The sequence below is a fragment of the Papio anubis genome, chromosome X, assembly GCF_008728515.1.
Source record: "Papio anubis isolate 15944 chromosome X, Panubis1.0, whole genome shotgun sequence".
Classification (NCBI taxonomy): Eukaryota; Metazoa; Chordata; class Mammalia; order Primates; family Cercopithecidae; genus Papio; species Papio anubis.
The window spans coordinates 30,807,142-30,822,275 of record NC_044996.1 but is presented as its reverse complement, the minus strand read 5'-3'; the positions used below and the strand labels follow the sequence as shown (position 1 = coordinate 30,822,275).

At 35.3% G+C, this 15,134-nt stretch overlaps 1 protein-coding gene across 14 annotated transcripts in view; it reads right to left on the bottom strand.

The window, feature by feature from the left end:
• THOC2 (THO complex 2) overlaps positions 1-15,134 on the bottom strand; it is a 132,344-nt gene that overhangs the window by 4,427 nt on the left and 112,783 nt on the right. For 5 of the 14 annotated variants that reach the window (XM_031660941.1, XM_031660932.1, XM_031660933.1 and 2 more), the window contains 6 exons: positions 14,624-14,740; positions 9,146-9,283; positions 8,733-8,802; positions 8,493-8,650; positions 6,527-6,603; positions 6,008-6,053 (listed from right to left, as the gene is read on the bottom strand). In XM_031660941.1, coding sequence (XP_031516801.1) covers positions 6,026-6,053; positions 6,527-6,603; positions 8,493-8,650; positions 8,733-8,802; positions 9,146-9,283; positions 14,624-14,740 — 588 coding nt within the window. In that variant the 3' untranslated portion in view covers positions 6,008-6,025. The other 9 variants (XM_031660938.1, XM_031660939.1, XM_031660940.1 and 6 more) reach the window with 6 other exon arrangements.

Sequence of the window (15,134 nt, the reverse complement as noted above, 5' to 3'; positions counted from 1 at the left end):
AGGAGAAAGACATGGGGACAGCTATCCTAAATCCACTTTACTCCTTCATTTACCCTTATAGTGCAACCTAGGAATTCTTATAGCAAACAGAGTTCCTGAGATGTTCCATGTGGATAAAATGTAACAGAGTTAAGATGTGGATTCTGTTGAGCTGCATCTTAACTGCACCCAGGGATGCTTCTCAGGATAATTATGTGCCTAGGGGAAAGACACACTTAGGGCAAATGTTGCATGGAAGCCTTTTATAAGTGCTCATGCCTATGTCAAGATTTTTAAAAACAGCATATAAATGAATATTTGCTCTACTGTAAGTGGAACAGTAAGGAAACAGAAAATTTCTCCTGCCCTCTTCAACTGTTTGGTGCCTATGAATATCAGTGCACAAAACCTATACTCAGTATTTTTAAGTATAAAAGATGATAATGAAGAGAAAAATGATTTGTGTTTGTCATTTTCAAACTCCTAACAAGAGTCTAGTATACATGTAATGGTTACTACATACAGACCAAAATGAGAGCATACTAAATCTGCCCTCAAAAAATGTGCTGCAGCAAATAAGCAAGCTCTTTTAATCAGTATAGGTTTCTCGGTTTCTCTCCTATAAAATGGTGTGTTTGGTGGCAAAAAAGTCAATGTTGCACTTACACAGAGATATTAAATGTTTCTCTGGCATCGATGTGAACATTGATGAGTTCCCTATCCCATACCCTATCCCAATACCTACCGTCAACATCTAGGAATAAGCCTCAAAATAGCAATGCTTATTTTAACAAGAAATCTTTGGGAGCTTAGGAGGTCAGTTTCAAAGTATGAGCTGAAGGGAAAACAACAATACAAAAAAAAAGGCTTAGAGCTGGAATTACAAAATCAATTGTCTACAGAGGCCAAGAACATAATGAAAACAAAAGAAACGAGCTGAGTGGGGACTGACTGAGGTGAACTCTTTTTAAAAAGGCCCTTGCTCTATTCTAAATGGGGGGGCAGCACCTAGACAAGTGTAGCTGAAACCAGGATACAATGTTGCTATGCAGAAATCAGAACACAATGTTACCAGATGTTCCAATCCTTCAAGAAAAACTGAAATTTGGATTTTGTCAATTCTGATTTTTAAAAACAGATTTTTAAAATTTTGAAATATCGTGTGAGGTTAAGAAGGTGCATTTGGCTGCTGGTGGTGGCTCACATCTGTAATCCCACCACTTTGAGAGGCAGAGGGCAGGATTACTTGAGCCCATGAGTTCAATACCAGCCTGGGCAATATAGTGAGACCTCATCTCTACAAAAAAATTTAAAAAAAAAGAGGCCTGGCGCAGTGGCTCACACCTGTTATCCCAGCATTTTGGGAGGCCAAGGAGAGTGGTTCACTTGAGGTCAGGAGTTTGAGGCCAGCCTGGCCAACGTGATGAAACCCCGCCTATGCTGAAAATACAAAAAAATTAGCCAGGCGCAGCGGCACATGCCAGTAATCCCAGCTACTTGGGAGACTAAGGCATGAGAATCGCTTGAAACCGGGGTGTAGAGGTTGCAGTGAGCCAAGATCGCACCACTGCATTCCAGCATGGGCGACAGAGAGAGACTCTGTCTCAAAAATGAAATGAAATGAAATGAAATAATGAAATGCAATGAAATGAAATGAAAAATAAAATAAAATAAGAAAGTACATTTAACAAGCCACATTCTGCCCAAGGGCTGATAATTTGCAACCTAGGATTTAGAGGATAAAAATTAGGTTACACATGTGAGACTAGAAGGAATGGACCTGCAAAATATATTTGGCCTTCTTGGAATGGAAGATGAGAATAGGAATGTAGTAGATTAAAAATACAGATTATGAATAAGTAGTGCTAACTGCTATGTTCTTTAAAATCAAAGTCCTACGTCCAAAATAATAAAAAGCAAGGAGACTGAGCATCTCAAGGCCTGGGAGCAAATGTCAGCTTAGCATAGCATCTGGTTCACAAAAGGACTTTCAAAAGTTTGCTGAACTCAACATCCCTGAGTTGAGGATCACATATATCAAATTAAAATTGAGAAGCCAAAGGGTGGTGGTTCTCAGAGGATAATTTTACAAGCCGGAATTAAAAAAAAAACAAAGTTACAGTAGGAAGAAAGGTTAAAGGCAAAGGAACTAGTAATCTTCAAGAGACTAAATCAAGGAGAGGCAAGATGAATTTGGACAAAGACTTTAAGGGAAATAGACAATGCAGAGAAGGAACAGAGTTTTGCAACCAAATATAGAAGACAAGAGAAGATGACAGAAGACTGGAAGGAATTTAATTATGGTCATATTTATATACTGTATCTTATTAATTCCTAAGAGACAGAGTCTTGCTCTGTCACCCACGCTGGAGTGCAGTGGCATAATCATGGCTTACTGCAGCCTTGAACTCCTATGCTCAGGAAATCCTCCAGCCTCAGACTCCCAAGGAGCTGGTACTACAGGTGCATACTACCATGCCTAGCTAAGTTTTATTTATTTATTTATTTATTTATTTATTTATTTATTAGAAATGGGGTCTCGCTGTGTTGCCCAGGCTGGTCTCAAACTCCAGGTGCATACTACCATGCTTAGCTGAGTTTGTTTTATTCATTTATTTATTTATTTATTTATTTATTTATTAGAAATGGGGTCTCGCTATGTTGCCCAGGCTGATCTCAAACTCCTGGCCTCAAGCAATCCTCTTGCCTTAGCCTCCTACAGTGGGATTACAGGCATGAGCCACCATGCCTGGCCTTGTATCTTAATTCTAATGTGATTGTTTTAACGTTTGTGAAAATCAGGATGATACTTACAAATCAGTGTTATTTCTCTACCAACCCTCCTCAAGAAAACTGTTCTAAAAACAATAATGAAATCTTACAAGTAATGACATCTTTCAATCATGGAAATATGACATATGTAAGAGCTATCCTTTCTAAAGAATAGAAAATAAAAGGGGAGTGGGGGAGGGCAGCAGATTTCAAAGTAGCCTGTAAAGAGATGGTTCCAATCAGAAATGATAACATTCTAAAAGAAAAGGAAGAAAAACAGACCTGACCAACCCTGGAATGTATCCAAATAGAAGGCAGCAGTCAACAACCAGAAAAAGAAACTATCGGCCAGGCACGGCGGCTCATGCCTATAATCCCAGCATGTTGGGAGACCAAGTCACACAGATGGCTTGAGTCCAGGAGTTTCAGACCAGCCTGGGCAACATGGCGAAACCCCATCTATACTTATAATTTTTTTTTTTTTTTTAAATAAACTATCGGCCGGGTACAGTGGGTCACGTTTGTAATGCCAGCACTTTGGGAGGCTGAGGCAGGTGGATCACCTGAGGTCAGGAGTTCGAGACCGGCCTGGCCAACCTGGCTAAACCCTGTCTCTACTAAAAATACAAAAAGTAGTCGGGCATGGTGGCGTGTGCCTATAGTCCCAGCTACCAGGGAGGCTGAGGCAGGAGAATCGTTTGAACCCAAGAGGGAGAGACTGTAGTGAGCCAAGACTGCACCACTGCACTCCAGCCTGGGTGACAGACCGAGACTCCATCTCAAAAAAAAAAGAAAAAGAAAAAGAAACTATCAGCCAGATGGCCCAGCACAGTGGCTCACACCTGTAATCCCAGCACTTTGGGAGGCCAAGGCAGGTGGATCACCTGAGGTCAGGAGTTCAAGACCAGCCTGCCCAACATGGTAAAACCCTGTCTCTACTAAAAACACAAAAATTAGACAGGCATGGTGGTGCATGCCTGTAATCCCAGCTACTCAGGAGGATGAGGCAGGAGAATCTCTTGAACCCGGAAGGCGGAAGTTGCAGTGAGCCAAGATCGCACCATTACACTCCAGCCTGGTCAAAACAGCACGACTTCTTTGTCTCAAAAAAAAAAAAAAAAAGAAACTATCAACCAGAGTCTCACAGAATTAAGAGTCTACCCAAGAAGAAAGTATCATACAAAGTTGTCAATGAGGAATTCAACAGGATGGACATCCAGCTAGATGTACTTTTAAAAGAACATCTGAATCTAGAAGCTTTGCTATAAGACCACAAGCCAAATATCTAACCCTGACCAGTTTTGTTATCCCTTTGTTCCTAAGAGATTATACAGAGGAGTAAAATACAAATTCATGGTCAGTGTAAGAAAAACTCAAATCTGTAGCATAACCTTCACATACAAAAAAATAATATTTAGGTACTGAGTAAAGAGAGATATATAAAATGACTGTAAAAGTTGTCAGTGACAATGGCTGGCTCACTCCTCATGAAGATATGAAAGGTGGGCTTTTTGTTTTTCTTTTAATAGGGAGACCACATGTGACAGCAAAATGCCAGATTAAAAGAAAGGTTAAAATGAGGATTAAGAGTTTATGGCTCACCAGAGAAGATAGTTGTCAAGGTTGGAATGGGGGTAGGAGCAGCTAGAATTCAAGAATTAGCAGTAATATTTCCTTTTAAATCTATTAAATTCTAAATGTTCTTTTTTAACTCTCATTTACCCTACTTGACCCTACTCTACTTACATAACAAGCACCAAAAAAGCAGGAAAAGCACACCATTCATCATGTGTTGACTATATGGCAACCTCTCAAATCCCTGCTTTGCAGCCAAAATAAAGATGACAAAATCCATACCTTTAAGCCCATACCCTTATACAGAACTGGCTCTCAGACATTTCTCACTTATAATTTAAACACTGGTAAATAGCCTTGCTTATCTATCTGGTCTCATAAAAGATTAGAAGCATCCAATAATATTAGGGGGGAGGTATAGACAAGCAAGTATACTTAATATATTAAGGAGGTATAGACAAGCAAGTATACTTAATATATTAAGAAATGATAGCTAACATGGAAACAAGAGTCGGCCGGGCACGGTAGCTCACACCTGTAATCCCAGCACTTTGGAAGGCTGAGGCAGGTGGATCACGAGGTCAAGAGTTCAAGACCAGCCTGGCCAACATGGTTAAACCCCATCTCTACTAAAAATACAAAAATTAGCCAGGCGCGGTGGCAGGCACCTCTAATCCCGGCTACTCAGGAGGCTGAGGCAGGAGAATCGCTTGAACCTGGGTGGCAGAGGTTTCAGTGAGCTGAGATCGCACCACTGCACTCCAGCCTGGGAGACAAAGTGAGACTCCGTCTCAATCAATCAATCAATAAATATATAAATAAATAAATAAATAAAGGCAGAATCAACAGCCTCAAAATACAGCTGTCTGGAACCATTACATTTAGGGGGCAAATTGTCCTACGTACTTCAATAATACCAAGGTATCACCAAACAGTAACTATTCAGATTATCTTAAGTGCTCAAAAAAGGCAATATTAGGGTCTGAACACTGTATCCACTGTGATGGAAATACAATTTATTTAAGATGGGTAAAATACTTTTTAAATCTCACATAAATCATAAGTGCATTACCTAAAAAAAAAAAGTTACACATTGTAGATTCCAGAACTAAAAACACAGACCATATTTTCTGTTGCAAAACATGGGCAGTGGTTAAAAAAAAAAAAACAAGGCACAAAAACTTAAAAATCTTTGGATAACACATCAGCATGAGAAAGCAAAAGGAACAGAAAACACTAAAGGATAGAAAGACCGAGGTTTGAGTGTTGGCTCTGTTGACTAATATCTTTATAACCCTCTTCAACTTAACCTCTCAGAGTCTGTTTCTTCACCTGTAAAATGCAGATACCACCACCATCATTTACAAGGCTATAAGGACTTTAAAAACATAATTAATTATCCAGAGAAGATGGGAATAAGTGGTGAAGATAAAGCCAGATGTTCTTAAATATATCTTGGTGCTTTAAAAAAAATGTGTGGCTAATCAGCAAGCTTAAAATGAAAACAGCTTAAAAATAACTCTGAATCTTGTTTTGCTTCTATACCCAAAGACTTGGTCATTATATGTAGGTGAAAAAATCAAGTAGTTGTAGCTTGTAAAATGCATCTAGTTTTTCAACACTGTCAGACCTCGTTTTATGTTTCTATCATTAAATGAAAAGGTGGTGAGAGAACACTCACCTTGATGGAAAGTCTTTATTATCTGTGCTTGTCCGAGGACTTATGAGTAGATGACAAATTAAGGGAAAACAACTTTTGGGAATGGCGGAAAGAAGAACATCTCCCCTTTTAGTACAGCACCTCAGCTTGCAGGCCTATATGGGCTCTGACCAGTCTGGTAGCCTCAAACTCTGCCAGCTCTGCTTGTCTGCCTCATCATTTTGCCCTTCTATTCCCAATGTCCCCGGCCCTAGGCACTCTCTGTTCCCTTTCTTCCTCTCTGTGATAATATAACCCGAAGGACTATAAATCCCTTAGTGGCATAAAACAGTCACCAAAGAAGTATTTTTAAATATCAAGAACATCAAGTATCCCACTTCCAGATTTCATACATTTTGAGAGAGTTAACTGGAAAGACCATTTCAAAACTAATAAGCCCTTAAGCATTTAAACCACATACTAAAAGAGTACAATTGTAAACATGACCAGTATCAAAGCTTTCCATTATACTGACTGAAAACATCAAAATGAAAAGGATATTGTTTCTTCTCTTCCTTTCCTCCTGAACTGTCCCGTTTCTCTTTCTTTTCTATCTTTTCTTTATCATGCCTGGACTCCTATAAGAAATGGTAGAATTAGTTGGGGAAGGGAAAACCAAATATAAAAGCCAGCTCAAAACCCCTTTTCATCACCCACAAGCTATAATTTGTCTTCAAAAACTTACTTAATATGACACCAAAAGCATAAGCAACAAAAGGAAAAAAATAGATACATTGAACTTCACCAAAAGTAAAAATATTCATTCATCAAAGAACACTATCAAGAAAGTGAAAAGACAACCTATAGAACTGGAGAAAAAATTTGCAAATCACATATCTCATAAGGATCTAGTATCCAAAATATATAAAGAACTCTTACAGCTGAGCAACAAAAACACAAACCCTCTAAATAAAAAATGGTCAAGGTATCTGAACAGATTTCTTGAAACATAAACAAATGGCCAATAAGCACATGAAAATATGTTCAACATCATTAGTTATTAAGAAAATGCAAATCAAAACCACAATGAGACACCACTTCGCACTTACTGGAATGGCTATAATAAACAAAAACAGAAAATAACCAGTGTTGACAAGGATGTAGAGAAATCTGCACCCTCATACTTTGCTGGTAGAAATGTAAACTGTACAGCCACTGTCTAAAAGAGTTTGGTGGTTCCTCAAAAGTTAAACATAGAATTACCATATAACCCAGAAATTCCATTCTTGGGCATGTACCCAAAATAATTAAAAACAGGTGTTTGAACAAATACTTATAGCCCCACACAAATGTTCACAGCAGCACTACTGACAATAGCCAAAACGTGGAAACAACTCAAAAGTCTATCAACTGACAAATGGATAAATAAATGTGGTATATTCATATAATGAAATATTACTTGGCTATAAAAAGAAATGAAGTAAATGACACATGCTACAACATGGAAGAACTTCAAAAAAACATTATGCTAAATGAAAGACATCAGACACAAAAGGCTACATTATTGTACTATTTCATTTATATAAAATATTCAGAATGAGTGAATCCATAAAGAAAATAGATTTATGGTTCCCAGGGGCTGAGGAGAAGGGGAAAATGGGAGTGACTGTTTAAATGGGTATAGAGTTTTCTCTTGGAGGTGGTAAAAATGTTTTGGAACTAGGTAGAGATGATTACACAATACTGTAAATGTACTAAATGTCACTTAAATGTATACCTTTAAAATGATTAATTTTATGTTATTTGAATTTTACCTCAATTAAAAAACACCTAAAAGAACAGCCTATCTTTTAAAGCATAGAATTAAAATGTTCCTTATATAATTTTCTAAAGCTGTTTTTATGAACTATGAATAAAAGGCATATATTTTCAATATATATAACAATGTTTTATAAACAATTTATACTTTAGTAATGGTTTGCTTATTACTTTATGGCAGATGCATGAGATTCATTTTAAATGTCAACCATTAATATGTAACAGAATGTATCTTATACTCAATTTTTAAATCAAATACAAGTTTCAAACAAATGAGTTTATTAGGAGAAAATGTTACAAAAATGTTTCAAATCACAATCAAGAGTTTTTGACGCTATGATGGTCAGAGAGAATACACGTGACCGTATTTTAATCTCAGGAATAAAGAGAAACTAAAAGCAAAGAGTTGGTGGAGAAAAAAGAAAATGCAAAGAACAGCTGAAACTCAATCAACAGAAGTAGGTGGGAATGGAATGGAGAGGTGAAAGGAATCTCAGAGGTATACTAACTCTACCCTCCTAGTAATCTGGGACTGAACTGACTCAAATTCCCCAAACACATAACCTGCCCTCCCTCAATACCTCTTCTTCCCACCCCTAAATAATGAACAAAAGACTGTATGACTAGGAAAAAAATTCAATATTTGCTAAATTTTCAGAGTTGATTTTTTTAAGATAAAGCATATTATTCCTTTATTTTCCTAATTTACCTTTTTGCCACCGGAGGAGATTTTATCCATCTTCTCAGATTTAAATGAATCACTGCCTTTTTCTTTGCCTGAAGATTTTGACTTATTTTTTTCCTTGTCTTTCTCATTTGGATAAGGAGATTCACAAGGACTTTCACTTTTATGTTTTGAAACCCCCACTAAAATTACAAAAGAAAATCATGAAAGCCTTTTCCAATTCACTTCGATGATACCTTCAAAGATATGAATAAGTCTACCTACTTGTTCCATTCTCCTCTTTACGTCGCTTGGTTAAGTCCGGTGGCACTTCACGGTCGTTGTTTGAGTGATCCTAGAACCAAGAATTGTGAACTACATTGACCAAGGGCTTTTGTTTTTGTTTTAAAATATTACTTTTATATGAGAAGGGCACAGCTAACTAGCAATGGAGAATATTTGCAGTAGTTTCACACACTTGATAAAAATGGCATGAAAGACAAGCAGAGCTGATAGAGATTATTAGGCTGAAGATCCTTATTAATGTAGAAGATGCAAATACTTCGGGGTAAAAATATCAATAAAATCATGAAAAAACAGACAACTATGGAACAAACTAGTATTTTTTAAAAGGCAACATACACACTGGTGTACATGACAATGAGCTTTCCAAACTAGTTTAAATAAAAATTACAAACCCTTTTTCGCTCTTTCCTGTCCTTTTCATCTTTTTTCTCTCTTTCTCTGGATCTTTCCCTTGACTTGTCCAAATCTTTCTTGTCCATTTCTCTCTCCTTACTCTTGGACAGTGGTGGAGGAGTATGATTAATGTAGAGCTGTTAAATCAAGGCAATATTACTAAAGATTATTAGTTTTCCAGTATTGGCATCATTTGTTTGTTTATTAAATGAAACACAATTGGGAATTATACCCAAAGTCAAAACTGGTCAGCTATCTGGATTATAAGAGGTAAAATAAAAGGGCATGGCACAAATTATACAAAGCCTTCAATTCTTGGCCTTATAAAAATTACCATTTAAACTCCATCAGTTCATTTGTGCCTCAACTGAGACTCATTAGTAAATTCACAAACTAGAGTATTCCTTATAGCTCTATTGTAAAGACCTATAACCACCATTACAAGAGTCCATATATGAACAATAGTGACTGGACTTTCTCTATTGTCAAAAAAAAAAAAGAAAGAAAGAAAAACACCTCTACACAATCATGAAAATTTTAAATAGTCTTACCATCCACTGACAGGAAGTCAATAATGGCAATGGGCAAAAGTATAAATATAAAACCTAGCCATGATTTTGCTAATAATTCTTTTCTGCCTCAGTGTGAACCATGCAAAGATTATCCCAAATTATTTTTACAAATGTAAAGGCTGTGTGTTCTGTACTGCTGAAAGCACTCCAATTTCTATCAAAATAATCACAATTAACTGTGAAATTTGTCCTCCTGGTTCTAAATACCTCAGAAAGCCATCTAGTCAGCTGAGGATGATTAAACAATTCAAAAGACTAAAAAATAATGAACCAATATTCTCCTCTGCCTATCCTTTCTCTGCCGAAAGGACTATATGCAATAAAACAGCCAATCATCAAGGGTATTCTAACTAATTAAGAGATAACCCTTCTTAGGTGAGTTGTAAATATGGAAATATGCTGTAACATAAAATATTTAGGAAGTAGTCAGGAAATAATCAGACACCTAACCTTATGGCATTTATATCTGTGCTACAAGCCTATGTTTAATTTAAGACATTAAAAGTATTATGCGCTTGCAGTGAGCTGAGATCCGGCCACTGCACTCCAGCCTGGGCGGCAGAGCGAGACTCCGTCTCAAAAAAAAAAAAAAAAAAAAAAAAAAAAGTATTATGCAGCAGAATACTGAATATAACTCATTACACAACTATACAATGCTAGATATACCTTAGGAACAAATAGAATAGTTAGTCAAAAGTCAAATATTTTTACATGAAGAAATCCTTTGGTATTCAAAGGAATACATGAAAAATGAAGACCATCAGTTTGATAAACACTTATTTTTTAACACCACCAAACATTTTCAATTCAGTTGGCTCAGAAATACTGCCATAGCAATGCAGAAGTAGATTCTTTAAAATTTCAATGTTTAAAAGTTGATAAACTGAAATAGACAAAATGCTTATTAATAAAGAGCAAGAGAATGATAGTCATAAAAGCACTTATCTAAAAGATACTCTTGCTGGCTAGAATGCCTTAAATGACACCAAGATTTTTCTAATCATGAGGTTTATTCATATCTTAACATTATTTATGAAAATGATTAAGACAAAGGAAATATGACTGCAATACTCAAAGAAGACTTCTCTAAGTATTAACTTTTTCCCAATAAAAGCAAAAAAAAAAAGTTTGTAATCACAAATCCATACATACACACACACACACACACACACACACATACACACAACCCTTGTTAATAATGAAGTTTTGAACTGTGCTTACTTTCTTTCTGTACTGCAAGGAATTGAGAAATTTTTCTAGAACTTCTGGCATTAATGTTCAAATACTTCATTCCTGACATAAAAAGTCACATAGCTCAACTGATACACAATCAGAAATTCTTAGTTCGGAATGCACCCAATTCAATTCCTTCTTTAGAATAGTTCTGATCACAATACTCTTTTTGCATAAAAAGAGTTTCTCATTGCCTAATGAATTAAATGCATACTCCTTAGTTTAGACATTCCAAACTCTCCACCATCTTTTCACAATTATATCCTGCTATAGTAACCCAGTGCACTCTATGCTGTGGCTATCACTGCTCCCTAACATCTGTCCTTTCCAGCAGTTCTCATTACTAGAACGGTTGTTCAGTTTTATCTTAACTTCCTAAAACTCTACTTAGCCTTCAAAGATGGCTCAAAGTCATCAGTATTCAACCATTTCTCAACTCTGCAACTCACTTTCCATTATTTCATATTTACTTTTTTTATGACAAGTGCTCCCTATTAACTTCATGTCACACATTTTTGTCCATAACAGTTTCCAGTTTGGTAGGAGAGCTAAGGCGCCTTTCTACTTTTACATACTTCCTAGTACCTTGTACACACAGTGAGTACTCATAAGTTTGACAAATAAAATTAAGGATTCATTAAATGGATTTGTATGTAGCATGGCTGGGTTTTGTTCTTGATTGGCTTTTATTCTTGACATTGGGATCATTAAGGTCCAAAAAAGAATTTGACTGATTTTCAAAATCTGTTTCAGAAAACACTGCTCCATTGACTTTATTAAAGCTTCACTATATTACATAAAGATGGCCTCACTTTTAGGCTTGGGTTTGGCTGTAAATCCTCATTTTAAGATGGTGAACAAATTAAAAGCTAAATTCTCTCTTGAGGTGGTTACTGATGCCCTCCTAAATTACAGAAGGGCTGCTTAGTGGAACTTGCTTTTTTTTTTTTTTTTTTTTTTTACCCTTTCTTCATCAAAAGTAGCTGCTAGAATTGCTACATCAAAACACAATTGATCAAAACTAGAAATACACTATTTGAAAATTAGGGGTAAAGGGTAAACTGACAGAAGAGATTTGGATACTAAGCTAGATTTTTCTTCTTTTAGCTAATCTCATTTGACAAGCTAAAATCCAAGTATTGCTTTTACCACAAATTAGAAAGTAAAAATAGCAAATAAATAATAAAGAGAATCCCACAGACAAAGCATAACTAAAAAGTCAAACTAAAGCGGGGAGAGAATCTTATAGGTACAAGTGACAAGATAACATGAAAATAGATGCATATCTTCCAAACCCTCTAGAAAGTAAAAGCTACCTCAGAAACAGGCTAAAGATAATCAACTTTGGAGATCACTCAAAGTCCAATGAATTTGTTTTTCTAAGACATTCATATACTATTAAACTTTCTAGACACATAAAAATGCAACATCAGCTACTATGCAAACCAGTACTTTGCATGCTTTACCAAAGTGCAAAGGCTTAAGAAATCACTTCAAATATTAATTGAATACCTAAGCTTACTGCCAGGCACCATGCTAAGCACTAAATATCTGAAAAGTAGTAGAAGTCACATAATTTTTAGAAGCATATGTATATGCCATTTTCAAATTTTTCTGGTTGCATGTGGAATAAATCTATTAAATTTTAAAGGCCCACAAAACACCATTTTTTAAAAGGGGGGATGTGGGAGATTGAGCTGAATCACTGTAATTTTTAAAAACCAAGGCAAACACACTAAAGGAGCTAGAAAAACCCTTTCAACTATTGTTGAAATGGGTGGTGCTAGGAATCAAGGAACCTTAATTTTAGTTCATGTTTTGATACTAACAAATTGTATGTAACTGGGAAAGCTAAAGAACTTTTAGTCTCTCATTTGTCAAAAAGACACTATCCACCTGCCCTGTCTACCTCACAACACTGTTAAGAGCATGAAATGAGACAGTACATATTTTCAAAAGGCCTTTTCACAAATGTGAGGAACTATCATCGGTTAGAAAATTCAGTTAATTTTAAAAGCAGGTTACAAACTGCTTCAAAGTATGTTTCAGTAAACAAATATTCAGAAGGTAACACTGTTAGCCCATTAATTTAAAATAGCCCATACAAGCCATTGATGGTTAAGACTGACATAAACAATTTGAAACTGGTTATAAAAACCTACTATATTGCAGTATGTATTTAAGTTAGCCAACAAAAACTTTACATTAAATGAAAGTTCTATAGATATCAAAATTGAAATGGAATATAAATTAAGTTTTCCAAAACTAACCTAAATAGGAACATCATTTTAAATAATAATTCCATGTAATAAAAAATAGCAATATATAATTCCGACCTGATATCAACATTTTTGTAACTCCTACTAGGTATGGAGAACTCTGTTAGTATTGTGACGTTATGGCTAACATCAAAAAAACAAAAATACGTTGGACGTTTAGAATTTTCAAAAATAATGTCATTAAGTTGATGTTGTGTCTAATGTGTTATTTTGACTTGTTCTTCAATAGCATATTACAGAATAATCCCAATATCTACTTCAAATAAAACATTCATTCAAATCAGAAAAAAAAAAAAAAAACTAACTAAATGGAAGTCCTCCTGGGATAGCTGAGACTTTTGATTAATACAGTATATTCTAAAAAACAATGCTACAACTTTAGGACACAGGTACACTGGCTAATATAAACTTAAAAATTAGTGCTTATTTCCCCAATATCCACAGACATTTCATTATAAATCTATACATCTAAAAGCAGTTAGTAATGTCAACTGGCTCTGTTTCAAAATTTCATTTGGTCCACCAGTAAAGAAATCAAGCTTAGCTGATTTCTATTTTAATCATGGTAAGCAATATTTATGCTGAAAAATAGGCTTTATTCTGCTAAGCAGATTCATTTGCTTGTAGCTTGTAAGAGGAGGCAAAGTAGAAAATCAAAGAAGGATACACGTTTTATAACAAAGACAAAACAACATGAACAATGGACAATTCAAGTACACTGAAATAAACTCTGTAATAAGATACATAAACTGCACACTATTTTTAGTAGCAGAATACTCAAGAAAGTAGAATAGGTAAGAATCAATACTGACATGTAAATGCAACCACCGAGTATTCCCCTCCAGGGGAATGATTCTTTCACATTAACTGTATCTCCTGATATTGTGCTACAACTACCAAAAAGGTACCTCAGCAGAGGATATATAAAGAATTTTTATAGATTGAGATGAGTTCCATTTTTAAAACAGATATGTGAATGCATCAAATTTATTTTTTGGTATTTTGGGTTGTCTAAACAGTCAGACAGCCTGGCAGATTTATTTTGAAAAATTAAATAAACCCAAAACAATCCAATAACCTCTTCCCTGAATGTTAAACTTATTTCCAGATTTTGAAGCATAAAAGGAGGATGTATAACACAGCAAGCAAGGAGAGATGATAGAAATGTTGCTACATTACACACATTTTATAACAATCTCATTAAAAGGGATCATTGTCGTCTATTGTTTCAGTTTTAACATTTAATATTTTTGAAGGTTATTCAATGTAAGCAGAGTACTTTATCCCACTGATTTCAGCTTACTGAATGTGCTAGATGTGAGGACATCTACTAAATAAAATAAGTAAAGAACATTTGGTTTACTTAGGCATGATGAGTTTAAAAGACTCAAACCTTTGCTGAAGATTCCTTGAGTTCGATGAGACTGTCCTGTAGAAAATGAATGGAGATGACAGGTGAGCTGGCATAGTTCTCAGAACCCAGAGGAACTTTGGGAAGTATGGCTGTAACCTGGAAATAAACCAGCTACTTCTTGTGAGGATAAATTTCATGATGTCATTATCAATATGAATATCAACAATAAAAAAAAAAGTAATGGAATTGTAATGTTAAAAACTAAATTAAATGTACTCAATGTAAGAAATAAAAATCTTTCTCTGCTCAGAATTTAAAAATAAATGTCAATGCCACATTTTTCATATCTCTCTACTTAAGCTATATGTAACGTAAGAGGTTTAAGAAAGCAAAACAGTTTTTTCTCCACAAAAAATTTAAAATACTGGAAGTCACTGTGGAAGAACAACATTGCCTTATACTTTTCATAGTTTTTCTTTAATTGGGAGGATTCACATTTTACTTTACTTGTAACTCTAATATAAATATATATATTTTAAATCCTAGCTGG